This window comes from Paramisgurnus dabryanus, chromosome 5, assembly GCF_030506205.2.
Source record: "Paramisgurnus dabryanus chromosome 5, PD_genome_1.1, whole genome shotgun sequence".
Lineage (NCBI taxonomy): Eukaryota > Metazoa > Chordata > Actinopteri > Cypriniformes > Cobitidae > Paramisgurnus > Paramisgurnus dabryanus.
Genome location: NC_133341.1, coordinates 8,594,508 through 8,621,769, shown reverse-complemented (window position 1 = coordinate 8,621,769; position 27,262 = coordinate 8,594,508). Strand labels below are relative to the sequence as shown.

Genomic DNA, 27,262 nt, shown 5'->3' with positions numbered 1-27,262 from the left:
ACTCCTCAATAATTCATTACCCCTCTATTTGTCCTCAATCAGTGGACAGGTAAAAGTTTAATGCACTTTCCAGCACTCTACCTGTAGGCTATTTTTTCTGCTCCTGACTTAGGCTCCTGACTCCTCAATTAGGCAAGAGTTTTATACTGCCATCTTGTGAATGAAACTTATAGTTACACACCTTGGTTGGTTGTTAAAGTCTCTTTGCAGAAAGAAAAAACAAAAAATGTATATCAATCAATAATTATAGGCAGGTTATTGCTTTTAGAATGAACAGGTTTAGATTTGTATTTATTTAAAATGTAGTCTTTGTCCATTATAGCAAAACCTTATGGTAGACTAGAGCATTGCTTTAGCAGCACAAAGTTGTAGGCTCAATTTGAGCAGACATGCCGATAAAATGCATACCTAGAATGTACTGTAAGTTGCTTTGGATAAAAGCTTTTGCCAAATGCATAAATGTAAATCTAAATCTTATCTTATATCTTAAACAATTAGCCATTTGCAACAATATTTATCTATTTGTTGTTGTTTTTGATTGATTTTAGGCATATTTGGTGAATCAGTATGTCCATTTTTGAACAATTGTTAGAATTTGTCACATAATCCTGGATTGTTTTGAATAAATCTATATAAAATGTATGCTTAATAGTTGAATAATTGTCTTTGGGGAAACTTTTTCTCTTACCATTCTGTAGGAAACTGAGATTTTTTTCTGAATTCAAATATCTACTTTTAGAAAATATATCTTATTACTGTACTGTTGCCTGATCATAAACACTAACTACATAATATAATGCATGTATTTTTTTTGTGTTTTCATGCAGTTTATACCTCTACAAGTTGGGAATTGCCCCACAGATCCAGGACTTGTTGGGAAAAGTGGACTTTACAGGTATGGAACACTAATTATGAGGGTCTTTTTTAGGAAATGAGCACCATATGGACATGTGTCTGGAATATTTTTAATGAGTTCATTTGCAAAGTCCAAATTATATCACTACACTGGACATGGGGTGACCACCAGAGATAGATGGGGGATATACTGTAACTTTATTTTTGGTTCTGAGTGAAGAATTTGCAATGGTGTCCCCCAACTGTATTCTTAATTTTGTGTTACAAAAGCAAAAGACAATTGAAGAAACTTGGCTGATTGTTTTTGCATGATTAATGAGCACAGTGGGATCTAATGGCAGTTCATTACTGATTTAGCTTGGCTGAGAGTGAACTTCCTCTCATTCATTACTTTATTGTATCTTTGTTAATGAAATATCTCATCATGAAAATAACAGCATAAAATGACCTGTAATGAACTAATGATGAAGGTAAAAATACATTTTTGCAATTGTGGAATCAGTTATGTAGATAGTTAACAGGGCAGAGGAAAAATATAAAAATTATGTCTATTTAATCAGGTATCATTTAATTTTTTTTATTTTGAACTAAAGACCATCTGTGCCTCATCACAGGGCTACTTATTACAGGGATACTTACCAAATAATTAAAGAGACCACATGGGTGATGCATTAAACTAGTATGTTATAGGAAGTTGGTTGCCAAGGAGAGCAGCTAAGTAAACAGTTGAGCAGCCATAAAATTAAATATATTTGAAAAAAATCTGCTTGGCCTATCTGAATCAGTTGTTCCATGTGGTAAATGTACAGTAGGACTGTGTAACTTCAAAGATGATAACTAGCCGTAAAATTTAAAATGTTTTTTCCACAGAGGAAGAAATCAACAACATGAGGAAAGAACTGGAGAAATACGGCATCCAAATGCCCGCCTTCAGCAAGATTGGTGGCATACTGGCTAATGAGCTTTCAGTAGATGAAGCAGCGTGTGAGTTGTCATTAATATATCAATTATATAAACATTATTACATATGTGTAAGCAGTGTAAATCCACTCATCCAGAAGCATCTATAAATGTCTTCTTTTTGTATCTGCAGTACACGCTGCTGTTTTTGCCATTAACGAGGCCGTAGACAAAGGTCATGCAGAGAGCACACTGGTTGCTCTGCAGAACCCGAACGCCCTGCTGAGAAACACACAGAAACCACTGGCTCAAGCCTACCAGGACACACTGAGCAAAGCCAAGAGGAGAAAAGAGGACCAGGCCTCAGGACGGGTAATCTAAATTGTTCGCTTTATAACTTTTATGTCATAAAGATCCAAATTTTAAACTTCAGGTGCTACAGTTTAGAAAGCATCTGATATTTTTATATAATTTGGAAAGATAATAAAAGGCATGTTTGTGTATTAAAATCACTACTAAACACAACACAAAATCATTAAGTTTAAGTTCACTTATTTTTCCACATTTTAGAATATTAATTACATTTTACATTTAAGCATGCATGTCTAGATCAATTGATATTTAAGTTCATGAGACACCTTTTAGTGAAGTAAAATGACCCTAAGGTAGCGTGCACACCAAAGCTTTTACCCCGGCGGCCAGCGTATGTTTTCAATTGTTTCCGATGGAACGGTAGTGTACTGCCCTACAAAGCCAAAGCGCAGTAACTACGTATTTGGTCAAAATTGAGTTAAGGGTTGAAATGGGCTTTGTGAGATCTGTTGTGTCTTGTAACAAAGTCTCCTGGTTCAATTTTGTCCCATTTCAGAGAAACGTGTGGGCCAAAATTGCAGTTGTTTGACTGGCTGGTGTTAAAAAAACATTAAGGGCATTTTTCTCGGTTTCAGTGTTTGCGTAGTTACTGCACTTAGCCTTTGTAGGGCAGTGTAGGTGAAAGATAAATGGAAATGCAGATTGTCTGATAGAAGTCTCCTTTCAAAAATGTCCAACATACCTTCACTTGCAAAATCAGCAGGATTTTAATTAAACAATAACACAGCATTAGCCTTGCTCTTTAAATGCTGATTTTGTCGTCTAACACTCCTCACACACACTGCCGACTTCAGCATCACCCGATGTTGACTCAATTAAATACTGCAGTCATTTGCATTTTCCAGTCTAAAGGGGATCGCACAGTGGCTGCGCAGCGCCACGCCGTTCTAAAAAAATCGAACACATTGTTTTCTATGAGTATACGCACACCGGCGCCGCCAGGTGGTGCCTGTACGCGCCGCCCAGCTGTTACTCAGGAAGTTGCTCAAATCCCTATCGCGCCACACAGCGCCACTCACATAGTTTAACATTAAATAACATCATATTTGTCCCAAATCATTAAGGATTAATATTGGCTGCTAACGTATATTTTGCATTTTGAAGTAGACGCTATCTGATGAAGCTCGCGCTATTTAAGGTGCACTTCCGGTTTACAATACCTCAGAGTTGTCCTAGACACGACTCGACGTGGCGCGGCGCGACGCTGAGCTGCGCGGCCGGTGTGCGACCCCCTTAAGAGTGTGTGAATGGTATATTAGGGATGTGTGAGAACCAAAAATAACTAATTTATAATAATAGTCTACAGATAACATTTTACAGTTAATTTACAGTTAAGTTAATTTTTGAAATTTTGAAGATGGATTCTTTTCAAATTTAAAATAAAATCTAAAAGTTATGTGAGTAACAGTTAGTCACTATCAACTGTAGGGCTGCAACTAACGATTATTTTTTTATAATCAATTAATCAGACTTTTTTTTTTAGATTAATCACATAAAAACATAAATATTTACTCAATTAGATTTTTTCACTTCTAGCTAAATAAGGCACTACATTAGGGTATTCACGTGTAAAAAGTGCAAAAGCCTCTACTACAGAGTTTTACTAATATAATCTTTTTGATTTTGACTGTATGTTTGTGTTTAGCGTTCCTCTATTGCAACTGAAGAGAGAGACGTGTATGAAGAGTTACTGACTCAGCAGGAGATACAGAACAGTGTTGAACTTGTCAACAGTAAGTGTGCACTTATTATCTATACATTTTACTCATCCTACTGTGATACATGTATAGTAAATATAAAATACATTACTTTTGGTTTTTATACCTGTTTCACATGAGTATATAAATGACACTAGAGTTAAGACATCAAGATTTCCCTTTAATAATGATATAATAAAATGGTAATTGAGAGTAAACTACTGGTTACTATTACACACTTACATGAGTGAACAAAACCCCAAGTTAAAGGCCCTATAAAGTCAGATATTAAATGTGTTCTGAGGTGGTGATACCACAGAAAAATTGATAATAACCCCCCAGCCAAATTCGAATGATTAAAATAAAAACGGCAAATAAATAATATAAGTTTAATATTTTGAAAAAACAGGTAGGGTTCTCTGCTCTCAAACATTGGGGCGTGTCTGCTGGCGGCGCCGAAACCACACCCACTCACAGTTAATGGTGGAAAACTGTTTAATGATCTAACGTAGTACTACATAATTTACAGTGTTTGTGGCGTGTTTCAGCAATACATTTCTGACATTTAAATTCTAAAAGTGTTTAGAATTTTTTTTAAGGGTTGACTTTACAGAGACTTTAAAGTGTTAAAAATTGCCTAAATTGCACATTAAGGGGCTAATCACACCAAACTCGCTTTAAACGCTTTAAACTTTTTTAAAAAAGAGCAGTCCGACGCAGCTTTTTATATTGCTAGGCAACTGCAGAGTCAGCTGTCGTGTCAATCTAATATTGAAGCGTGAGCGCTCTTTTGCTGTTAACTGTCATATTAACAGAAACTTTACAAAGAGGACGCTTGCTCTGACCTTGTTTGAGGGTGAGATTTGCAAAAACACGCAGGAGACAATGAGCGAGTGGAGTCCGGTTCTTCAAAGTAACAAAAGTAACTTTCTAAAAGAAAGGTGATTGTCTCTTTCTAGCATCTGCAGCTATTCAGCAAGTAAACCAGGCTATTGATGCTGAGGATCAGAACAGTCTACTGGCCAGTCTCAGATTACCTGCCCTTGGCCTTGTGGGGGTCCTGGACATCAACAGCCACTGTTACCTGGAGCATTTTACTTCGTACAGGGACCATAAAGTTAAGGTACTCTACCTCCCATCAGGATCAAAGTGAAATAAAATAGTTGTTTATTTAGAATTTGATGATATATATGTATCACATCTTTATGTAGGATGCTGGTGCAAGTGCAGAGCTGGAAAGGGAGGAGATTCAGAGGGTCATCACTTCCTGTAATGAGTTTGCAGAGGCTGAGAGACAAAGTATGTTGCATATTTTCTCTTTCCATGAGAATACATTTTTGTGTAGAGCTTTTGTAGTCATAATGCCTCATACGCCACCTTGGTCTATTCAGCTACACTATATAAAAACTCTTCAACTAGAAAATAATTTATTATAAGAGAAGGTACTTTATGCACAGTATAATTTTGGGTTAACAGAGGTCAAATAGTCTAAAACCATTACAGTATATACCTGTTAAATCCCTGTATGTTCCATTCTTGCATATCCATGAATTCATTCATATATCTCTGCTTTGTTACAATGACAGTATGCATTTGAACTGGGCTGGCATAGGCTTACTGAAATACTGCAGAATATTTCTTATTTATTTCTTATTGCTATGCCCATATAATGTTCTGTTAGAAACACTCTTTCCCCTAGTAGCAGTTGTCATTCATATTCAGCTCATCCATTCAGTATTAAACCAATGAGTTATGGATAATTAACGTTTGTCAATTGTCATGGCTTTGTTTGCCACAGAGCAGGAAGCTGTTGTTGCGATCAATGCAGCTATTCGACGAGGCATTCCAGAGGAGACGGTAGAGCAGCTCCTGAAACCAGAAGCCCAGTTACCCATCATTTACCACACTGCTGCTAACCTGTACCAGGCCGAACTATTCAGCCTACAGATCGGCTCTCAGGTCAGCTGTCTTACTCTCTGTACACCCTGAGTAATCATCCCACCTCATTTGGAAGTAGATCACATTGGCTCCACTAAACCGATGCTGCTTTAAATTGATTTAACCTGCTGGTACATGTTGTGTGAGCAATCCTTTACCTTTTAGCCAAAGTAAACTTTGACACTTTTTTTGTGCTTTTTTAATTCACATGTTTGTCAGCATTAATAATATAACCAAATAGTACTGTATGAAATTCCAAAATGGGCAATAGGGAACATGATTAGTGATGTATCATACAGTATTGTGCAAAAGTCTTAGGCCACCACCATCAGACTTGTTGTTTTAAGTTTTAATGTCCATCCATATTTATTTTTCAATCTATTTTATAAAGATGCAAACAGAAAATACAGAAAATATTTCTCTCTGTCTTATTACTACAAATTACATTTCTGATCATCTCTCAACATTTGCTTCAGAACAAGGCTGGTCTAACTCACGAGGAGCTGTGTGTGGCTGTGGAGATGTTGTCTGCTGTGTCTGTGTTGAATGAGGTTTTGGACACTAAAGACCCTGTGGCTGTGATCGAGCAGCTTAGCGACTCTCCACTGGGCTTCAGTAACCTGGACGCTGATAACATGCAAAGGTAACAGTGATGCAATTTGTTGATAAAGACGCAGGTGACCACTTGTGTCACGTTGACTTACCTGTCATTGTGTGTCTGTGTCATAAGGAGACGCAATATTAAAATATTCCCAACCTTGAGTCTCTATTGGTTTTGTTCTACTCAGATATGCAGACACACTGATCAGTCTGAGAGCAGAGTCCAGCTCTCAGGGACAAGAGTTTCTCAGCTGGAATGATGTTCAGAAATGCATTGATACAGTCAACATTCAGGTTCATGAGGAACACGAGAGTAAGCCATTTAAACACATTGGAGCGGTTTCCCAGACAGGGCTTATCCTAGTCCCAGACTAAAATGCATGTTAGTGCTGCCTTCATTTAAAAACATTTTGCACAACATTTTGCCATTTTTTGTCTCAAGATGCACACCAGTTCTGTATTTTTTTTTTGTAAGGTTTGTTTGTAAAAACTACTTAAATGTCCTAATATAACTAAGGCCTAGTCCTGGATTCATCTAAACCCTGTCTGGAAAACATATACTTACTTATTGAAGAATTTAGATTTATTAAACACTACTTTCCAAATGCAGTTTTTAATAATTTACTGTTTAGAATTTTACTGTATTCAGTCTTAATCCTCCCTCTTAATGATAATGGGTCATTGTAATTATATTCAAGCCTGTACATAAATGAAATGAATACATTTGGCTTGTACATCTAATTTTGTTCTTTGCAGGAGTCATTGCTATAGCTGAGATCAATGAAGCCCTAAATTCTGGAGATCCAGAGAAGACGCTCGGTTCTCTGATGCTCCCTACAGCTAAACTAAAAGGGGTCAACCCAGCTACAGCCAAACACTATCATGAATTACTGCTACACACCAAAGACCTCATCTGCAAGGTAAACATAAAATAATAATAAATAAGTCACATGTAGTTTTTCTGGATCTGGGGGCCAGTTGCATGAACAATTGAATTGAATTGTTTAGACTGTGTCTTAAGAATTAGTTTGTGCTATTCAGTCTAACTTTCTGGATTGAAATGAGATATTTTCAGACTTTAAACAGGTATTAAAAAATGATGACTGGTCTAAACAGTTTATGCACCGGCTACTATGGAGCTTTTTTAAGTTTTAGACGCCTTATTAAAAGGATAAAATGAAATTTCTGCCGTCATTTCCTTACTCTCATCCTGTATGAGTTTTGTAAGCTGTTGAACACACAAAAGAAGATTTTGACGAAAGAAGTTGACGTTATCCATTGACTACCATAGTATTTGTTTTCCTGCTATGGAAGTCAATGGGTACTGAAAACTGTGTGGTTACCATTATTCAGCAAAATATCTTCTTTTGACAGAATTTGTATTTTTTAGATGTAGTGCACTGTGTTTTATATGAAAATTATCTGAATTTGAAAGGCACTTTTTTCTAAAGCAACTTACATTGCGATCAAGCTACAATAAACAATTTTTTATTTGTAGATGTCCAAACTTGTGACCTTTACATTGTTAATACAAAGCTCTACCAACTGAGCTACAGGATCATAATACTTACACAAGACCAACTCACTTTCGAGTCCGATTCTTTAAATTCTTTGCTTGAATTGGTTTTATCATATGTACGTATGAATAGACTGAATGGGAAGCACCAAAACATCCTCAATTCACTATTCAATCATTTTAAGATAAGGAAGTCCTCCTGGCAGGGTCCACAGCAAAAACATCCTGCTATTCAAAAACCCTAAGACTTACATAATGGAGGAAGGCTTCAGAAGCTTAGAACTAAATGATGTAAGCTTGGGCTTGGAAGTCGAAGTCTTTGTAAGGACAAATGAGAGGAAGGGGTCCAAACAGCTATGGAAAGAGCACAAGCAAACAGCTACTCTGTAGTAATGATACAAGTCATCTTGGTTATGGGAGTACAGCTTCACATAGTGTAAAAAGTGAATTACGCTGCTTGGGGTAAAACACATAACAAAGATCCCAAACACCAGCGTGCTAGCCTTGATGTAATGTTTCCAGTCACGACTTGAGCGATTGAGATGATAAATGATAGATCCATAAACAAAGGTGATAACCAGTGATGGTAGGATGAAACCCAAGCAGATCAGACTCAGTCTGTATGGAATTAAGGCTTGGTTCGATCTTGCTTTGTATGCCTGGATGTCATGGCAAGATACGATCTCCTGCCCAAAAATGCGGTATGTCTGTTGAATCAGAAACTCTGGTGTCATTGCAATAGCAAAAACCGCCCAAACAGTTAAGCTGGCCCAGATCGCGCAGAATCTTTTTGAAAGTCTCCTGTACATGAATGGATGAACGACTGCAATGTAACGCATCACACTAATGCACATATGGGCGTGTATCGAGCAGTAGATGTTTCCATAAAAGCATGCAGTCACTATCTTGCAGGCGAGCTCTCCAAAGACCCAGTTGTTGTTGTTAAGGTGATAATGAACTCTGAGTGTGAGAGAAACTAGCAGGAGAAGGTCGGATACAGCTAGGCTGTAGTGCAGGATACCACCGGAAAGTTTCCTTTTTCCACTGAGGCAGGCCAGCACGAAGAGGTTGGAGGGGATTCCAATAAGGATTGCCAAAATATAGGAAGATGGGATAATTCTAGTGCTCAGTATTCCAGTGGTGTGATTGAAGATGTTATCACTAACATTCATCACAGGTTGGTCAATGGGGAACAGTGTATCATTACTCACTATTGTTCCAGAAAATGTCTTTGGTTGAAGTGGTTGATCTGGTTGATTGCTTCTGGAACCTGGTGATGCTGGAACAAATGATAGAAATCACAATGTTGGACAAAGTATAAAAGTTATAAATGGTAAAGTAAATTAAAATAAAGTATTTATATGTGAAAATGTACTTGGAGTAGTTTGTGGACGTTTTTTTTGCCAGTTTTATAAATGTAAAGTAAATAATGAAATGAATAAAAGGTTTTAAAAGCGCACCTAATGTCCAAATCACGATTTTACACATTGTTTGGTGTGTAATAGGGATGCACGATTCGTGCTAAAATGTGAATCACGTTTTTTCCCCATGGGAATTTAGATCCCGATTCTCTCAAACGATTCTCATATAAAAATAAAAATAACTTTTATTGTACTCAAGTAACAAAAATGTGCTACACCAGACTTTTAGTTATAATAAAGTGTCTTCAAAGTCTCTTTTCCTTATTTAAGAAGATAAGTGTAAGCAAGTTTAGCTGACATAACATCTGGATTGTTGTAATGTTAATACGTGAACGCAGTATCTGCAAGAGAATTGCCGTCATTTACAAAGAGAATCGCATGTGAATCAAGATTGGGATTCTTTTTTCGATTAATCGTGCAGGCCTAGCCTGTGTAAGTGTGTATTAGTACATGTTAACGATATGTGACCCGATCTGGCGAAATGAGTCGGAAGTCGCAACGTTCTATTTTAAGATATGAGCCGATAATGTGGAAAAACAATGAAATTATCAAAAAAAATATTTTTAGCTAATTTCAAAGAACAGACATTAAAACATAATCTCCCAAAGTTTCGTAGTCCAAATAATCGAGTAAAGGTGTTTAAATGACTATTAAAGTTGAAAAAGTTTTACTTAATCCGCTGGAAATTGCTTTTCTCAAATACTCTCGTCACCTCCGAGCATTCCGGGGATCCCCTGAAACGTCACTATCTCTCCAAATATGGTGTTACACGTTGTTTTAGAGCCAATCAGAAATCTTCATAAACGCTGATCGTTTGTCAATGGGAAACCCCGGGGCACCTGATTGGTCCAGCCATCCTCTTGTCAGTCTCGCAGCACACTACTCTCCTATTTAACTCCTTTTTGAATTGTTTACACTGTTATTGTTAACTAGCCTACACAAAGATATGATTGCATAGGCAAGCATTATTTGTTTTCTTTTTGCTTGTCTCTCTTTCTCTCTCATTTTCTCTCACACGCGCGCGCACACGCGAACACGCACGCGAACACACGCGCGCACACACACGCGAACACACACGCGAACACACACACACACACACACACACACACACACACACACACACACACACACACACACACACACACACACACACACACACACACACTCTGGTTTCCATGTTCTATTCCCTTCCCCTAACTCAAACCCCAACCATCACAGAAACCTTTCTGTTACACATTTTCAATAAACATCATTCTGTTTGATTTATAAGCTTGTTTCTTGGTTTACTGAAATAGCATTTATATTAATGTCTTTGGTCAAATTAAGCTGTAAAATAAATTGTTTATCCCTTTAAAAATGCAATGGATTTTGAAAGATATCTACAAAAAAGGGGCAAAAAACTTTAAAGGCGTTTTTCTCAGGTTTTCAGTTGGAAAAAGAAGACAGACAACCTTAATTCAAATGTCTATATCTTTAAAACCATTCAAGGTATGACTTTGACTAGGATATCATTTGAAAGCTTATTATCTCCTCTTTCCACTGATACCAAAATCTCAATTTTGAAATTTGGGTCACTGTGACTCATTTTGCTGGATCAGGTCACATATACCAAGTTACAAATCCCAAATTAAACGTTGACGCGAGTTATCGTTTTCAACTTAAATCTCTTTTCTTGGACTACAACAAACACACAGATTGTAGGCAACAGTTTACTTCCTTGGCCTGTTGACGTGGACACAAAGTTCATTATCATTATTCCTCCCACTTCTGACATGCACCATGTAAGTAGCCTATGTTTTCGTAGCATATGTTTTCAGCCTACTTTATTTTTTAAATAGATGCATTATCACCTTGAAAATTAAAATGAAATTATTTTATTTCATTTTAAATTTTGGCACATATTTTGCATACAGTTTTCTATAATTAAATTGTAAATCTGGTTTTAATTTTATCATTAATTAATTAACTTAAAAATTGCAGAATAAAACATCCATAGTAGTTGTAATGATTAAATAATGATAACATTGAGTTAACTACAATTGAGGTAACTACGATTATAGTGTTGCTGCAAGAAAAAATATAAAATATGTAAAAATATGTAAAAAATGACAACACAAAATACCTAAAACCCACTTAACAGACTGCATATCATTTAAACTTTTTGTATATAAAATTAAATATATAATATATATTATAGACATATGTATAAAAATCTATCCTGACATTGGTCAATATGTTTTGGTTTCAGTTTGTTTTAGCTCCTTATTAAAGGCACAGATGGTCCAAATGACTCACACATTCCCAACAGTAACATAAGAGTGCAACACAAGCACCCAACATCAAGTTTTATATTGGTAGAATCAATTAAAATAGACTATTTGCTGTATTTTACTATATTATTTAAGCATGTTTGTAAGATGAGTATTGCACAAACTGTGTTTATAACCAATCAAATTCCTCAAAAACTTCTGATTTACGTTATTATCATAGACAAATAGGATTTTCCCACAACATTTAACATCTATGTTAACAAACAGCAAAAAAGGAAGTAATGTAACTTCATTGTATTGACTTACCTGAATTTTGAAGTGAGTCCTTAAACATTAAAGATAACAACATCACTGCACATACTGTCCACATGCTTGAAGGATTTTTCCCAAAAATTGTAAAATTTTCGTCAAGTTAAACTTGGCTTACAAGTATCCCGTCTGAAGACTACTCATTCTTTAGACAATCACATCTTTTGGAGATCAGTAAGCTCCTGCGGGGCGTAATGTGTTTGTAGGGTGGTTTCCTCTCAAAAGCTTAGGGAGTCTGGAGGCAGAGTTGCTTAGGTCATATGTCAGGAAATACTTAATGACGTGAGACTTCCGCTCGATGGTCCAGTTCATATATCAAATATTTACAAACAGATTTGTACTCTTAATAGTGGTCCATGCCCAATTTGGATTTGGAAATGCTTTGATTTTTTTTTAAAGTTGTCTCTAACCCTGTTAGTAACTCGATACCAGTAACCGATACATAAGTGGTCAGACTCTACAGACTGGACTGTCATTTTACAAGAATGAAACATATCCAAGGGCGTTCACTTTTAGAACAGATGTGTTTAAAAATTAAACAATCAGAATATGCACATCTCTGTGTTATTATTGGAACAACACATTTTGTGTTACTTTTAACACAACTTGTTTTTTTTTAACACAAAATCAATACAATCTTTTCTTAAAGTGTAGATTTGGAGTGAACATTAAAGTGTCAATAATATGTTTCATTCATTAACATAATCATTAATAATCTTTCTTTCTTTCTTTCTTTCTTTCTTTCTTTCTTTCTTTCCACAATTTCATGTAAAAAGACACTTATTTCAGAGAAACCTCCTATTTAGCTAGTAAGTAATTATAGTCCTGTATAGCGCAGTATACATGTATTCTACTACCTCTAGTTAAATTGCACTGTTGCACTATTGCTTAAATAAGCGGTCTGTAACTAATTATTTGCGTGACCTGTACATGTGTTTATATGGTGCGTGTGATGACTCAGGACTGTGTGTTGTGTTGTAATAGAGCTCAGGAGACGAGTCTGCTGTACTTTGGCTGGACCAGATCCAAGATGCAGTTCATGCTGCTAACCAAAACCAGGAGGATGCACTCAAGTGTAAGGCTTGCATGAAGCTCCAAATAGCAATAATTTTTTGCCTGTAAATCTTTCAGTCCTAAACTGGATATATTGTCTACATTGTTTCAGTGGCTGAGGCAATAACAGACATTAACAGGGCAATATCTGAGGAAGATAGTAAAGCCACGCTGACTACTCTGCAGTGTCCTGATGCTGGTCTCAGAGCAGTGTTGTCTGAATGTGCTCATATCTACCAGAATCAACTTTCTCAGTTGCAGACTGCTCGAAAAGAACAAGGTACTGTTGGTAATTCAATAAATAATATTTATTACTTCAAGGTTTGAAGCATTTAAAATGGCTGAATTTGAATCCTTAAGTTGCATGAGCTACAGTGCTGGTGTGTTTTCTGTAGGGATCAGTGGCACTTCACGGGTGAAACACAAGATCAAAGATAAATATGATTACTTCTATGACATTGAAACCAAAGAAGGGACATGGGTGGAGCCAGATAATTTTATCCATGACAGCTCACAACTCCGCAAAGAAGATATCCAGGTTTTTCTTTAGCTTATAAACATACTATCTTGATCACAGTTTTTGGTGACAGGTTAAAATATATACCGTAATAGCTCAGGAATTGTTTATATAATTTTATTTTTTTCTCTCCAACTAGAGTATTGTAAGTAGTGTAACAGCTGAGTATAACAGAGAGCAGCTCTGGCTGGCCAATGAGCCGCTTATAATCCAACTACAGGCCCTGATTCGTGGATATCTGGTGAGGCGGGCCCACAAAAACAGATTAGAGTACCTGCAAAATCAAGAGCCGAGCGTCATCAAACTGCAGGTGCTTACTGCTTACATTTCATATTTTCTGCACTGTATTTGATGCTGGCTTTATATTCTATATCGTGTTAGCATATCATAATAAGCTTACAGTACATTTGTTGCTTGAAGAAATTAAACAAAGAAATGAAAAATTGTGTGAACAAATAACTGAAAAAGAAAAATTGATGTTACTCAACTTAGTTGTAAAGGAAAATAAACTATCGCTAATAGGTAGCAACAGTATACAGTATAATGGGGGTTTTGGCTTATCATTACAGGCATCCTGGAAGGGGTACAAACAGAGGAAAGCCTATAAAGACAGACTGAAGACATTTCAAAACAGTGTGGACTCTGTAATTAAGGTAACAGTTCTATCATTGATGGTCCTTTATTTCAATATTTCATCATATCATATACATATATTTTATTGATTAAATCATAGTTGATTTTGCACTTCAGTATGAAACATTGTTTCCTTTGCAATATAGTTACAATCATTGGTGAAAATGTGGAAAGCTAAACGAAAGTACACAAAAAGACTGCAGTATTTCAAAGACCATGTAAGTTATTACGCAAAATTCATGTGATTAAGTATCTTCTATATTAGACACCTTTCAAAGCCATTTACTGCATTTTTTTGTTGTTGTTGTTGTTCAGGAGACAGAAATAGTGAAGATTCAAGCTTTTCTCAAGGCCAATAAAGCAAGAGTTGACTACAGAACTTTGAGTGAGTAAATTATTACATTTATTGAACTTGTAATAATTTCAACCACATCCAGAGGTGGTCGAAACCACTTTCGATCGGATCGCTTTGGAGTTGCGGAACGCAAATGTGGTTGAATGTGTTCGAACAGCCACACGCGACCGCCTTCTCTCCACCCATTTATCTAATCTGAGGTCTTAAACACAAGTTTTACGTCTTTTATTGACTTCTGGCATGAACATACGGTAAACAGCGCTATTTTTAGCCTTTCATTGATAAAACTACTGCGGGCGTTCTCTGTAGTTTCGTTTTGAAAGCGTGAAAGTTGCGCGATCCTATTTCATCAATTGCGCTAAAAATTCAGAGAAACCTCCAACATATAAACGTACAAAACTCTGTGCAGCATGTATACTTGCTAAACAAGCAGCGGACTCCGGCATAATATTAGTTGCGTCCATATAAACTCATAATTACTCCCGCTCCCGTTTGAATGACAGCAGAGAGACTCGCCCACCGTCCCACAGACCACTCCCTCACAGTATTCAGGACAGAAGCGGTCGAAAGTGGGCAAATACTAGGTGTAAACGTAATGTGTCTCTCTCTCGTCCACTTGTGATCCGATCGATAAAAACACATCTTAATACCAAGTGTAAACAGCCCCAGAGTGTGCTTGTAGCAGCTAGGAGGCTGCTCAGGTTGCAGCAACAGTACAATTTGTCCAGTTAAAAGTTGTTCTATCACTGAAATAATTTTAGAGACATTATTTAAAGGTAACAAAAGCTTTAAGGGGGTCGGCCACCGGGCGAGAAGGAAAATCAGAACACTTATTTTTTTATGAATGTATGCACACTGGCAGCGGCTGTTAGCTGTGACTCTGGACGCTGCTCAAATCCTTGTCGTGCCACAGATCGCCACTCACATTTTTAAGTTTAACATTAAATAACATCATACTTGTCCCAAATCGCCATTAGCGATTAACATTGGCTGCTAACGTATATTTTGCATTTTGGTGTAGACGCTATCTGACTAAGCTTGCGCTATTTAATATCCAGCTGTCCTGGACGCGACGTGACGATTTAAAGCCGGGGTGCATGATTTTTGAAAAACATTTTGGAAAAGGGAGTCTGGTTGACTTCCAAAACACACTTGTAGCCAATCAGCAGTAAGGGGCGTGTCTACTAACCGACATTGTTGCCTGGGTTGTGTATGTGTGGGGCGGGCTTGAATAGATAATGCCAACACATCGGTACCTTGTAATGAACTGAGGCCAGGAGAGTATTGAAGCGAAAGCATTTAATTAACTTAAAATATGTGCCTAGAGCATCTGGTAATATCATGATCCTGTTTTTGACAGAGGTGGCTTTTAGCTCCTCATATGTTAGATTATGTTGTATGTATTAGTTTGTATACGTAAGATTGTGCTGTATTAGTTTGTATGTGTAAAATTGCATTGGTTTGTTCCTCAAACAGCTGGGTCTCAGCACCCCCCTCTCTCAGTGGTCCGTAAATTTGTACACCTACTGGAACAAAGTAGCCTCGATCTACAGGAGGAACAGGAATTGACGAGACACAGAGAGGAGGTGGTCACCAAAATTCGTGCTAATCAGCAAATGGAGAAAGATCTGAATTTGATGGATATTAAAATTGGCTTGCTGGTAAAGAACAGGATCACACTACAGGTTAGATTTGGTTTTCTTTCTGTGGTTTCATTTGATGTATTTGAGGATGTTTAATAAAAATTACATAGTTTGTGTGTGTTTTGCCTTGATTTTAAAGTCTTATGAAAGTGGAAATAGTTTCAGAAATCATATACTGCCCTGACAAACTAAATTGCAACCCATTTTAATTGTATCTAACACTATATTTTCTTTTTTGGCAGGATGTAGTGTCACATAGCAAGACGATGAAGAGCAAAAAGAATAAGATGAGTAAAGAGGATTTGTTCATGGGGGAAAAGCAGGGCATCAAAGGCCTAAGCAAAGACAAAAGGAAGAAACTCGAAGCCTATCAACATCTATTCTACCTTCTTCAAGTAAGAAAAACCTTTTTTCTCTTCTGTTTTCTGACTTTAAGTCAACAATCACAATATCTAGTAACTTGCTTTTTAGAGAAACTTGGTTAATTCGTTTGTTTATTTTTTCCAGCAAAGCATTAAGCGTTGTGTGTCATCAAGCAACGCATAAAACTGTTAGAAACAATGAGTAGAGTGATAATGTGTTTTCCTATTTGATTCAAAGTGTCCAGCAATCACTTGCTTGTGCCATGCTTAGATTAGAGGACTGAAAAGTTTAGAAATGGGTTCTGCAGAAACACATTATACCACATAACAGTAGTTGACTTGAGTATTTACTTATTAAAGCTGTTCATTCTTTCAGTTTTGACTTGTAACGCATGTTATTTCTTTCATCAAACAGACCAACCCATCGTACCTGGCCAAGCTAATCTTCCAGATGCCCCAGAACAAATCCACTAAGTTCATGGACACCGTCATCTTCACTTTGTATAACTATGCCTCTAACCAGCGAGAAGAATACCTGTTGCTTAAGCTTTTTGAGTCTGCCCTACGGGAAGAGATTAAGTGAGATAACAAATACTTACTATAATAGCCTGTGAATACATAACTATGTACACTTAAGTTGACTCATTTTGGAATGTTAACGTAAAAACAAAACTATAAGACAATTTAGCTCTCATTTAATCTGTATTATACTTGATAACTTCTATGGCAGAATTGTTTTATGTTTTTCTAATCATCATTATTAACTTATGTGTGTGTGTGTAGTTATAAAAATCTATGAAAATACCAATAGAGGTTGACATTGTTTTTGAAATATCTTCCTCTCAGGTCCAAGGTGGATCATATCCAGGAAATAGTGACAGGGAACCCCACAGTCATTAAGATGGTTTTGAGCTTTTACCGCGGTGCTCGTGGGCAGAACGCACTCAGGCAACTACTAGGACCTGTTGTTAAAGAGATCATAGAGGACAAGAACCTGGGCATCAACACAAACCCTGTAGACATCTACAAAGCTTGGGTTAATCAACTGGAGACAGCTACAGGAGAGGCCAGGTTCATACAAACACTCACACACTAAAACAAAGCCAGTGCTTTGCTTTGCTTTTACACAAATACACTCCATACCACAAATTTTTTTCCATTAATCTTTCTACATTTACATTACACCCAAATCTATTTCACAAAGTGAGTGTTATCATTTCTTTAATCATTGAACTTTCTCAGTAAGTTGCCGTATGAGGTCACACCAGAGCAGGCTCTGTCACATGAGGAAGTGAGGGCCAAACTGGAGTCCTCCAATCAGATGTTACGCACAGTCACAGACAAAGTGCTCGCATCGATCATGTCATCGCTGGACACCATCCCGTAAGCACAGAATTTGACCTCGGCTTTTTAAACTGATGCATGTCTGGAAGAGTCCCTTTTTCAGTATGTTTAATAGCATACACTGCGCACAAGGGGGCAGTACAGTTTTTTTAAGTCGTTACACTAAAAGACTTCCCAAAACATTTTTATTTGATTACATTGTCAGTGTATTGCCAACCTCTCTTTATTTTTAAGGTTAAATATTATTGTTTATTTCTGCTACTGATTCTTTGCATAGTTTTACACCGGTTTTATTTTTTGCGTGCAGTTATGGCATGAGATATATTGCTAAAGTTCTCAAGGACACGCTTCATGAGAAATTCCCTGACGCCACAGAGGATGAATTACTAAAGGTCAGATGTTGGATATGTTATTATGTAAACCCCAATTTTAACATGCACTGGAGTTGGATTAGAACTGCTTATCTGACCTCATAAAATTGCAAAGAAGACCCTAGAATAAAACAATTTTATATAGCATCATTGTCTATGTTACTGTAGCTTCATAAGTGCTGAATGGTCCTACTGTATCTTCTTTGGACAGATCGTAGGGACACTGCTGTATTATCGGTACATGAACCCTGCCATTGTGGCTCCAGATGGCTTTGATATCATCGACATGACCGCTGGAGGGCAAGTGCACTCTGAGCAAAGGAGGAACCTGGCTTCAGTGGCTAAGATGCTACAGCATGCAGCTGCCAACAAACTGTTTGAGGACGAGAGCGACCACCTCACCCCCATGAACAGTTACATTTCCCAGACCTACCAAAGGTTCAGGTGAGGTGAACTGAATGAAGCAGTTTATCAATTTGTGCAGAAAAAATTAGTAGAAGAATCTTTATTGTTACTTCTTAGTGGAGTCAAACAAATTAAAGATACTATTCGGATTTGTCATACAAGCCAAAAAATGTCACTCATACTCCTATCGGCCACATTAGTTAAAAATTGGTCAATTTGAGCAAGATCTGTTCCAATAAGTCAGCCCATTGCAATGTCATTTAACAAGCACCATCGGGATATGCATGATTCATCCACAATGTCTAGATCTGATTTAAATTAATTTATGAATAGAAGAATGCGGAGGTTATGTGCAGGGTTCTCACGGACCCTTGAAATCCTTGGAAGTTTGTGAATCTGAGGGAAAAAAATTCAAGGTCCTGGGAAGTTTTTGAAAATGTACATACATAGATACAGGTCATTGAAAGTGCTTGAATCTATTTAGGGCTGCAACTAACGATTATTTTAATAATCGATTAATCTGTCGATTATTTGTTCGATTAATCGGATAAAAAACAAAAAACAAGAAAAGCATTCATTTCCAACCCCTCATTCAAAACAGACCTAAAATCTTTAGAAATTGCACAAACATGTTGCTCCTTGAACACACCTGAGCTGTTACAATAATAATAAAATAAAAATGGACTAACACAAAAAAATACACATGTATGATTTACATCTGCCAAATATATAGACTTTTTAATGATGCATTTCCCATCAAGAGAGCTTCATCAAAAGAAGGATCAAAAAGATAGTATATGAGTACACTCTCAGAAATAAAAGTACAAAAGTTGTCACTGGACAGTACCTTTTTAAAAAAGGTACACCTTTACCAAAAAGTGCATATTACTTCAAAAGTACATATTGGCAGTTCAAAGATACATATTTGTACCTAAATGGCACATATTAGGACCTTTTATAACGGGTACTGCCCCAGTGACAGCTTTGTACCTTATATTTGACTTTATGTGTTTTCTCTGATCGGATAGCTATCTCATTTGTTAAAACTGTTCCATTTACATTTGGGCACATAAATGCGTCTTGTGAAAACGGAAGATGCGTCTTCTACTCCCGCGCATAATGCAAATACACCATTCATTACTTCGCCTTATAAAATGTAAGACGATGTTTATGCAACAACGGGCGGCACTTACTGTATGTTGTACTGTATATTGGGCCGGGCACGCGCGTCTCCTTGCTCGGCATGAGCTGGAGCGCGCAGTACAGAACAGCAGGAGAGTGACGGCGCGATGATTTAACATACAGGTCCATGACGGGGAAAAGCGTTCATACAACTCTCTCTCAACGTTTTATTTCTTTGTTTAATATCATTGGAGTTTGTCATTGAAGTTTTTTACTCGTTCTAGAAACTTTTTTTACTCGCTGGCGTTGCTCCATAAAGCATAAGCGTGTCGTCTTTGTTTGTTTACCTCTTTGCCGGCTATAACTTCCAGGTGACGCGCTTACGTTTGGGAGGAGTAAAACACTGACATGTGGTTTTCCTCTACCTTTGCTGTTTTTTTATCTTTTCTCCGCCCTGTCTATGAGGCGCCGAACTCTACTTCTCGTAATCTTTGCCTACTATATAGTATGGAATTAGGCGGTTTGGGACGCAGTGCGAGTGTGTTCACTCCGCTCCGCGCTAAATTGAAGTTTTTCCTTTTTTTTAATTAAACGTCTCTGCGTCACGCGACACAACGAATCGATTATGAAATTCGTTGCCAACACTTTTAGTAATCGATTTTTATCGATTTAATCGATTCGTTGTTGCAGCCCTAAATCTATTTTATGCAAGAAGTTTTCCGGGAAAAAAAATCCATATTAATTCCTGTGTAGTGTAGGGTAATATAATAAAAAATCTAAACTTTTTAAGCACGCGTGCTAAACTGTTCGCTTTAAATGCTTACATCTTCTGTATGCAAATGTCGATTCATACCAAAATGCTTTTTTGCATAGTTGTGTTTGAAAACCCAACTCATGTTACATATGTAACTATTGTTTCCTGAGAAGGGAACGAGGCACTACGTCTCCCTTGCCATACTTCCTGTAACGCCGTCTTTGGCAATATTTCAAATAGCGATATACTTCCTGGCTCCCTTGTCACCCTGTCTTTGACGTTAAGCCTCACCATTGGTTGAATTTGATAAACACATTCAGACGCACTTACCCTTGAAGGCTTCCCCAAAGTTTCACCGCAGCGACGCAGTGCAAGTTCCCTTGAAAGGGAACTGTAACCATGTATCTTTAAAGGTAACACAATGTAACCTTGCTCTCACTTGAAATGTGTCCCCACATTTAGTCCTTGAATTTGAGGGTATTGGACCTGGAAAAGCCTTGAAAGGTCCTTGAATTTGAAGTTGACTAAGGTGTGGGAACCCTGTATGTGGGAACTGGGGGTCAGAACAGGCTGAGGGTATATGGAAGTAGAGGTGAAAGGTGAGGAAATGTTTTTGTGCCAAAGCAAAGCATCGGCAGTGCATGTTGGAAATGCTATCTGACCTTATAGCCCATTACTGGTGAGTCAGGCTTACTGGAATCTCTCTGCTGTTTTCTTTTCCCCTCTCAATCCTCAGCAACTCTGTGTGCCACTGAGACATCTGTTGATAGACCTGATAGTTCACAGGATTCTTACTTTTTGTGCCACAGCTGCACTTATCCAAATAAGACACATGCATTATCTATAAATGCTTAAAACAGTTTATTGTCATTTTTGATGTCCAGGGGGTTCTTCCAGGCAGCTTGCGATGTTCCAGCTCCAGAGGAAAAGTTTAACGTGGATGAGTACTCTGACATGGTGACACTTAGCAAACCTGTCATCTACATTTCTATTGAAGAGATCATCAACACACACTCTGTAAGCCATGCAACATAACTGACATAAAACACCACTGAATTCAGGCTTTCATATGAGTTTTTTTAACAAAGATATAGATTATTATGATGTTACTGGTATGGCGTGCCAGCAGTTGTTTTTCTGCAAGTCATTATGATTAAGTTTAACTTCTCATTTGAGTCATTTGGCGGACGAGATCTGCTGAGGAGCAGTTTAACTCGCTCCATGTGTGAAATTCATGACATCATGAAATATAATAGACCCAGGTTACCTAATTTCCCTCACTCTCCTTAACTCAGCAGAGCCCCTGCATTTTTTGTGAACCATACTTTTTATTTATCATTGTGCAATATATACCTGAAACAGCTGTTATATTTTTTTTCCAGTTTAAACAGCACACATTCAAAATCATAAAGCAAGTACAAAATAAAATGATCACACAAATCAACAAATAAAACAAAAACGTTTTGAGTAGACTATATAAAAAATTTGCCCTCTAGATTGTTTTATCCATTCTGGTAGCCCTTGCTCACAAAAAGGTTGGTGACCCCTGTTTTAGAATTTACAGATACATTAAAAGATTAGTCCATTTTCTTAAAAGAAAAATACAGATAATTTACTCACCACCATGTCATCCAAAATGTTGATGTCTTTCTTTGTTCAGTCGAGAAGAAATTATGTTTTTTGAGGAAAACATTGCAGGATTTTTCTAATTTTAATGTACTTTAATAGAGCCCAACATTTAATACTTAACTCAACACTTAACGTTTTTTTTCAATGGAGTTTCAAAGGACTATAAACAATCCCAAACGAGGCATAAGGGTCTTATCTAGCAAAACGATTGTCATTTTTGACAATAAAAATAACAAATATACACTTTTAAACCACAACTTCTCGTCATGTGGATCCGGTCGTGATGCGCCAGCTGACCCCACGCAATACGTCATGACGTCAAGAGGTCACAGAGGACGAACGTGAAACTCCGCCCCAGTGTTTACAAGCGTCTTGAAAGAGGACCGTTCCTACGTTGTTGTATGTCAACTGATACTAATTAATGTCTTTGTGGCAGTTTATTGTTTAAATACGCAAATGTGCGTTTTATATATGTAACACGTGACCTCCCTACGTCACTACGCATTTACGTTAGGTCGCGCTGGACCTGACCTACATGAAAAGTTGTGGTTTAAAAGTACATATTTTTTATTTTTCTTGTCAAAAATGACAATCGTTTCGCTAGATAAGACCCTTATGCCTCGTTTGGGATCGTTTAAAATCCTTTGAAACTCCATTGAAAAAAACGTTAAGTGTTGAGTTAAGTATTAAATATTGGGCTCTATTAAAGTCCATTAAAATGAGAAAAATCCTGCAATGTTTTCCTCAAAAAACATAATTTCTTCTGGACTGAACAAAGAAAGACATCAACATTTTGGATGACATGGTGGTGAGTAAATTATCTGGATTTTTCTTTTAAGAAAATAGAATATACCTTTAACTTTGGTTCAAGTATTAAAACTCTACTACCCCTCTACTGCCCCTCAGACATTTAACATGTATATGTATATGTATGTATATGTAGACACTGTGGTTTGAATTTGAATCCTTAAGCCGAGTCTTTTTCTCACAGCTGGTGTTGGAACATAAGGAAGCTATTGCTCCAGATCACAGCGATCTTCTGCATGAACTCCTAAAGGATCTGGGGGAGGTTCCTGATGTCGAGTCATTACTGGGTAACATTAAAACTAATGAAATAATTATTGCATTAGGAAGCAATAAGAAAAAAAAGGGAACATGCTGAACGATAACAATATTCTGACACACAGGTGAAGGCGCTATGGATCCAAATGACCCAAACAAGGACAACTCAGAAAGCCAGCTGGCTAAAACTGAGATCTCCCTCACCCTCACCAACAAATTTGAGCTGCTGGATGGAGACGACAAGGACATCAAGGGACTGATGATGAAGTAAGTGAGACATCTTGTTGGTAGACACAATACCAGTGCTGAATAACAGGTTAAGACTTCCCATAACATTCAACATTAAAAAATATGTGTGTGTATGTGTGTGTGCTTCGAAAGCCTGCAGTCATCTGCAATTGAGAAGCTATCCTGCTCTACCAGAGTACACTGGTTGCTGACGTTGGTTGGACAAGCAGTACCACAGCAGACGCCTGCAGTTTTCACCTTTTTCTTTCAAAGTTTTTTTTCTGAGTTTGAGTGTGTGCGTTGCCTCTCCCTTGTTTGCATGATCAACAAGGAACTACAAGAGTGTTTCCCTAAAAGAGCAACCTGAGTTGAATTTGTGTCTTTTTAAAGACAGCCATTCACTCATGTCACAGAGATTTGCGTCTTTTTGAAGATGGCAGTTTGACCGTGCTGTTCTGGGTGTGGCAAATACATGGGACTCAAGGACGATCACAAGCTCTGCCTCTCATGCCTGGGTCTCGAGAACGCTGAGACGGCGTTCATGGGGGGGTTTGTGCTCTCACTGCGAGAGCATGTCCCTCTTGGATCTGCGGAGGTGGGTTTCATTCCTCCGGGAGCGTCTCCCCCCTTCTTCTGGTGTCGAGCACCACCAGGGTGCGCTTGTGAAGCTCCCTAAGGACGACCTCTGCATTACAGTACTGGACCATTCGGCTGGTTCCCCACCTGTTCTCAAGACGGACATCCTCAGCCGCCAGAGGTGCTGATGGAGACGGGGAGCTTGTGTTCTATGGTGCCCCCGGTATCTGTCGGTTCTCCTTTGAATTTCTCAGTATTTGTCACTGCATCGGGGGGGGGGGGGTCTGTCTCTGATCCTGACTCGGATCTGCTCCCACCTTCAGGTCGGGTAGCACTGACTCGGTTATGGAAAGCCCCATTTCAGCCCTCACTTCTCTTTCCGACAGGGCCACTAAGGGTTATACAGGGATCCCGACAGTGGAGGGTACGGTCGCAATGCAGCTATGTCCGGCCACCGCTTCCTCCTGGAGGGACTGGACAACCCTTTCCTCACATGCCTGTAAGCAGACATCCGGTCTTACGACGGCTGTGTATCAGGCAGCCTCTGCCATCCATGCGATGGCCATGTTGCAGGTGCATAAGGCTAAGGTTTTGAGTGACCTGCATGAGGGAGGTTAAGATCCGGCTGCCTTTAAGGGTTTACGGGCAGCCACCAACTTAGCGCTCAAAGCGATGTCCACATTGGTGGTCTAAGAACGCCATCTCTGGCTGTGCCTGGCGGACATGAAGGAGGTTTACAAAATCAAACTACTGAATGCTTCAGTTTCCCAGGCTGGCCTCTTTGGCGAGTCAGTAGAAAACTTCACCCAGCAGTTCTCTGCTGTGCAAAAGGTGATCGCTCAGATCATGCCTTGCCGGAAGAAAGCTGCCCCGGGTTCGTCTAAATTGGCTCCTTAGTCTGCTCCTCCCCGAGGATGTCCTGCGACAGCCGCCTCTATTCCCCCACCTAAGACTATATCAGGCAGCGCAAGGGAACCGGTCTTCAGCAACACGCCCCGCCCCCTAAGTCTACCGCAAGTCAGCGCTCCCACTGAAACAATTTCAGAGACTTGTGGGGCATATGGTGGCAGCAGCGGCTGTGACACCGCTCAGGCTGCTCTATATGAGACCGCTCCAACATTGGCTTCACAACCGAGTCTAGAGGAGAGCATGGCACAGCGATGTGCATCGTGTAACCATTACATCTGCGTGTCGTCTGACCCAGCATTTCTCCGGGCTGGTGTGCCCCTGAAACAGGTCTCCAGGCATGCTGTTGCATGTACAGATGCCTTCTCCACGGGGTGGGGAGCCACGTACGACGGGCTTGCAGTCTCGGGGGTGTTGAATGCACCCCAGCTGCACTGGCACATCAATTGCCTTGAGTTGTGGGCTGTTTACCTTGCACTCGTTCGTCTCTCATCTCAGAGCTGCAGGGAAAGGATGTATTAGTTTGCACCGCCAATTATTGCAACCGTTGCATATATCAACCGTCAGGGAGGATTACACTCTTGTCACCTGTCGCATCTTGCCCATCATCTCCAGTGTTGGGAAAAGTTACTTTTAAAAGTAATGCATTACAATAGTAAGTTACTCCCTAAAAAAGTAACTAATTGCATACTTTGTTACTTTTCATGGAAAGTAATGTTTACATTACTTTTAAGTTACTTTTTCTTACTTGGCTGAGGCTTGATCTCTTTCAGGCCTCACAGGTGTTTTTATAATTGCAAAAATGTCAAGCTCTGGCCGGCCCTCTCCGTTTCTGACTCAAACTGTTCAGTTTAATTCGGTACATTATTTTATTTTTAAATTGAATTTTTTTAAACAGAAAAGTAACTTGCATTACTTTTTTTTAAAAGTAACTCAAATATTAGTGTGTACATTTATAAAGTAATGCCCTACTTTACTCATTACTTCAGAAAAATTATATTATTACGTAATGCATGTTACTTGTAATGTGTTACCCCAACACTGGTCATCTCCTTTTTTGGAGTCAGAAGACTCTGAGGTCTCTCTGTGCCATTTACATTCCTGGCTCGGCCAATATAGCAGCTGATGCGCTCTCACAAGCAGTGCGCCCAGGCAAGTGGCGACTCTACCCCCAGTTGGTTCAGCTGATTTGAAAACGTTTCAGCCGTGCGCAAATAGATCTGTTTGCATCTCCAAAGACAACACATTGTTGTCTGTTTTATTCACTAACTGATGGTTCAATCGGTGTGGTTGCACTGGCACACAGCTGGCCGCGGGGTCTTCGCAAATATGCGTTTCCCCCAGTGAGCCTTCTCACACAGACACTGTGCAAAGTCAGGGAGGACGAGGTGGGCCAATTGCTCCTTTTTGGCCCACCAGGAACTGGTTCCCCAAACTCACACTCCTCGCGACAGCCCCTACCTGGCAGATTCCCCTGAGGAAGGACCTTTTGCTCAAGGGGTAGTATGTTATGGCACTCGCGCCCTGACCTGTGGAATCTCCACATATGGTCTCTTTTGGCGCGGAGGTTCTGAGTGATTTACCGCAAGCGGTATCTAACACCATTGCTGCAGGGCGAGCGCCGTCTACAAGACACGTTTACACACTAAAATGGAACCTGTTTGTTGTATGGTGCTCTTCTCAACAAGAAGACCCCCTAGAATGCCCCATCACCATCGTGCTTCGTACCTTTAGCATCGGTTGGATGGTAGGCTGTCACCCTCCACCATTAAAGTAGATGTTGCTGCGATATCTGCCCCACATACCTTGATAAACGGCAGGTCAGTGGGTCAGCATGACCTGGTTATTAGGTTTTTAAGAGGTGCCCAAAGGCTAAACCCTTCGCGCCCTCCCTCTATTCCTCCTTGGGACCTGTCCATGGTGCTGAAAGCCCAGCAGGCCGCCCCTTTCGAACCTCTGCAGTCTGTGAGTCTGAAGTTTCTCACAATGAAAACTCTGACCCTGCTAGCATTGGCCTCCATTTAAGAGGATAAGGGACCTCCATGCATTTTCAGTCAAAGCTTCGTGCCTTCAGTTTGGACCTGCTGTCTCCAGTGTGAGGCTGAGACCAATGTCAGGCTAGGGACCCAAAGTTCCCACCACTCCTTTCAGAGATCAGGTGGTGAACTTGCAAGGGCTGCCTTTGGAGGAGGCTTTGTTATGTCCCGTACACGCATTGCGCCTCTATGTTGAAAGAGGCAAAGATTTAGAACCTCAGACCAGCTCTTTGTCTGTTACAGTGGTCAACAGAGGGGGAAAGCTGTCGCCAAGTAGAAGATGTCTCACTGGATTGTAGACACTTTTGCCCTTGCTTATGAATGCAGGGCACCCCCTGCCCATTTAATTTAATAGCACACTCTACTAAGTGTTGCTTCTTCTTTGGCA

The 27,262-nt window shown here is 38.9% G+C and overlaps 2 protein-coding genes across 2 annotated transcripts in view; one reads left to right on the top strand and one right to left on the bottom strand.

Moving 5' to 3' along the window:
- The window catches only part of iqgap2 (IQ motif containing GTPase activating protein 2), a 59,634-nt gene that overhangs the window by 28,487 nt on the left and 3,885 nt on the right, over positions 1-27,262 (top strand). The window contains exons 6-32 of the mRNA XM_065263065.2: positions 828-895; positions 1,726-1,839; positions 1,949-2,127; positions 3,773-3,860; positions 4,784-4,947; positions 5,036-5,123; positions 5,623-5,783; positions 6,239-6,405; positions 6,551-6,675; positions 7,119-7,282; positions 12,863-12,953; positions 13,044-13,211; positions 13,327-13,469; positions 13,588-13,758; positions 14,018-14,101; positions 14,228-14,299; positions 14,397-14,466; positions 15,913-16,121; positions 16,322-16,474; positions 16,857-17,020; positions 17,288-17,512; positions 17,684-17,824; positions 18,093-18,177; positions 18,368-18,600; positions 21,322-21,454; positions 23,058-23,160; positions 23,254-23,395. Of these exons, the coding sequence (XP_065119137.1) occupies positions 828-895; positions 1,726-1,839; positions 1,949-2,127; positions 3,773-3,860; positions 4,784-4,947; positions 5,036-5,123; positions 5,623-5,783; positions 6,239-6,405; positions 6,551-6,675; positions 7,119-7,282; positions 12,863-12,953; positions 13,044-13,211; positions 13,327-13,469; positions 13,588-13,758; positions 14,018-14,101; positions 14,228-14,299; positions 14,397-14,466; positions 15,913-16,121; positions 16,322-16,474; positions 16,857-17,020; positions 17,288-17,512; positions 17,684-17,824; positions 18,093-18,177; positions 18,368-18,600; positions 21,322-21,454; positions 23,058-23,160; positions 23,254-23,395 (3,705 nt within the window). The remainder of the gene's footprint in view (positions 1-827; positions 896-1,725; positions 1,840-1,948; positions 2,128-3,772; positions 3,861-4,783; positions 4,948-5,035; positions 5,124-5,622; positions 5,784-6,238; positions 6,406-6,550; positions 6,676-7,118; positions 7,283-12,862; positions 12,954-13,043; positions 13,212-13,326; positions 13,470-13,587; positions 13,759-14,017; positions 14,102-14,227; positions 14,300-14,396; positions 14,467-15,912; positions 16,122-16,321; positions 16,475-16,856; positions 17,021-17,287; positions 17,513-17,683; positions 17,825-18,092; positions 18,178-18,367; positions 18,601-21,321; positions 21,455-23,057; positions 23,161-23,253; positions 23,396-27,262) is intronic.
- f2rl2 (coagulation factor II (thrombin) receptor-like 2) lies at positions 7,835-12,095 on the bottom strand. The gene is made up of 2 exons (XM_065263066.2): positions 11,876-12,095; positions 7,835-9,157 (listed from the first exon to the last, which is right to left on the bottom strand). The coding sequence occupies exons 1-2, from the start codon at positions 11,937-11,939 to the stop codon at positions 8,127-8,129; spliced, it is 1,095 nt and encodes a 364-aa protein (XP_065119138.1). The 5' UTR covers positions 11,940-12,095; the 3' UTR covers positions 7,835-8,126.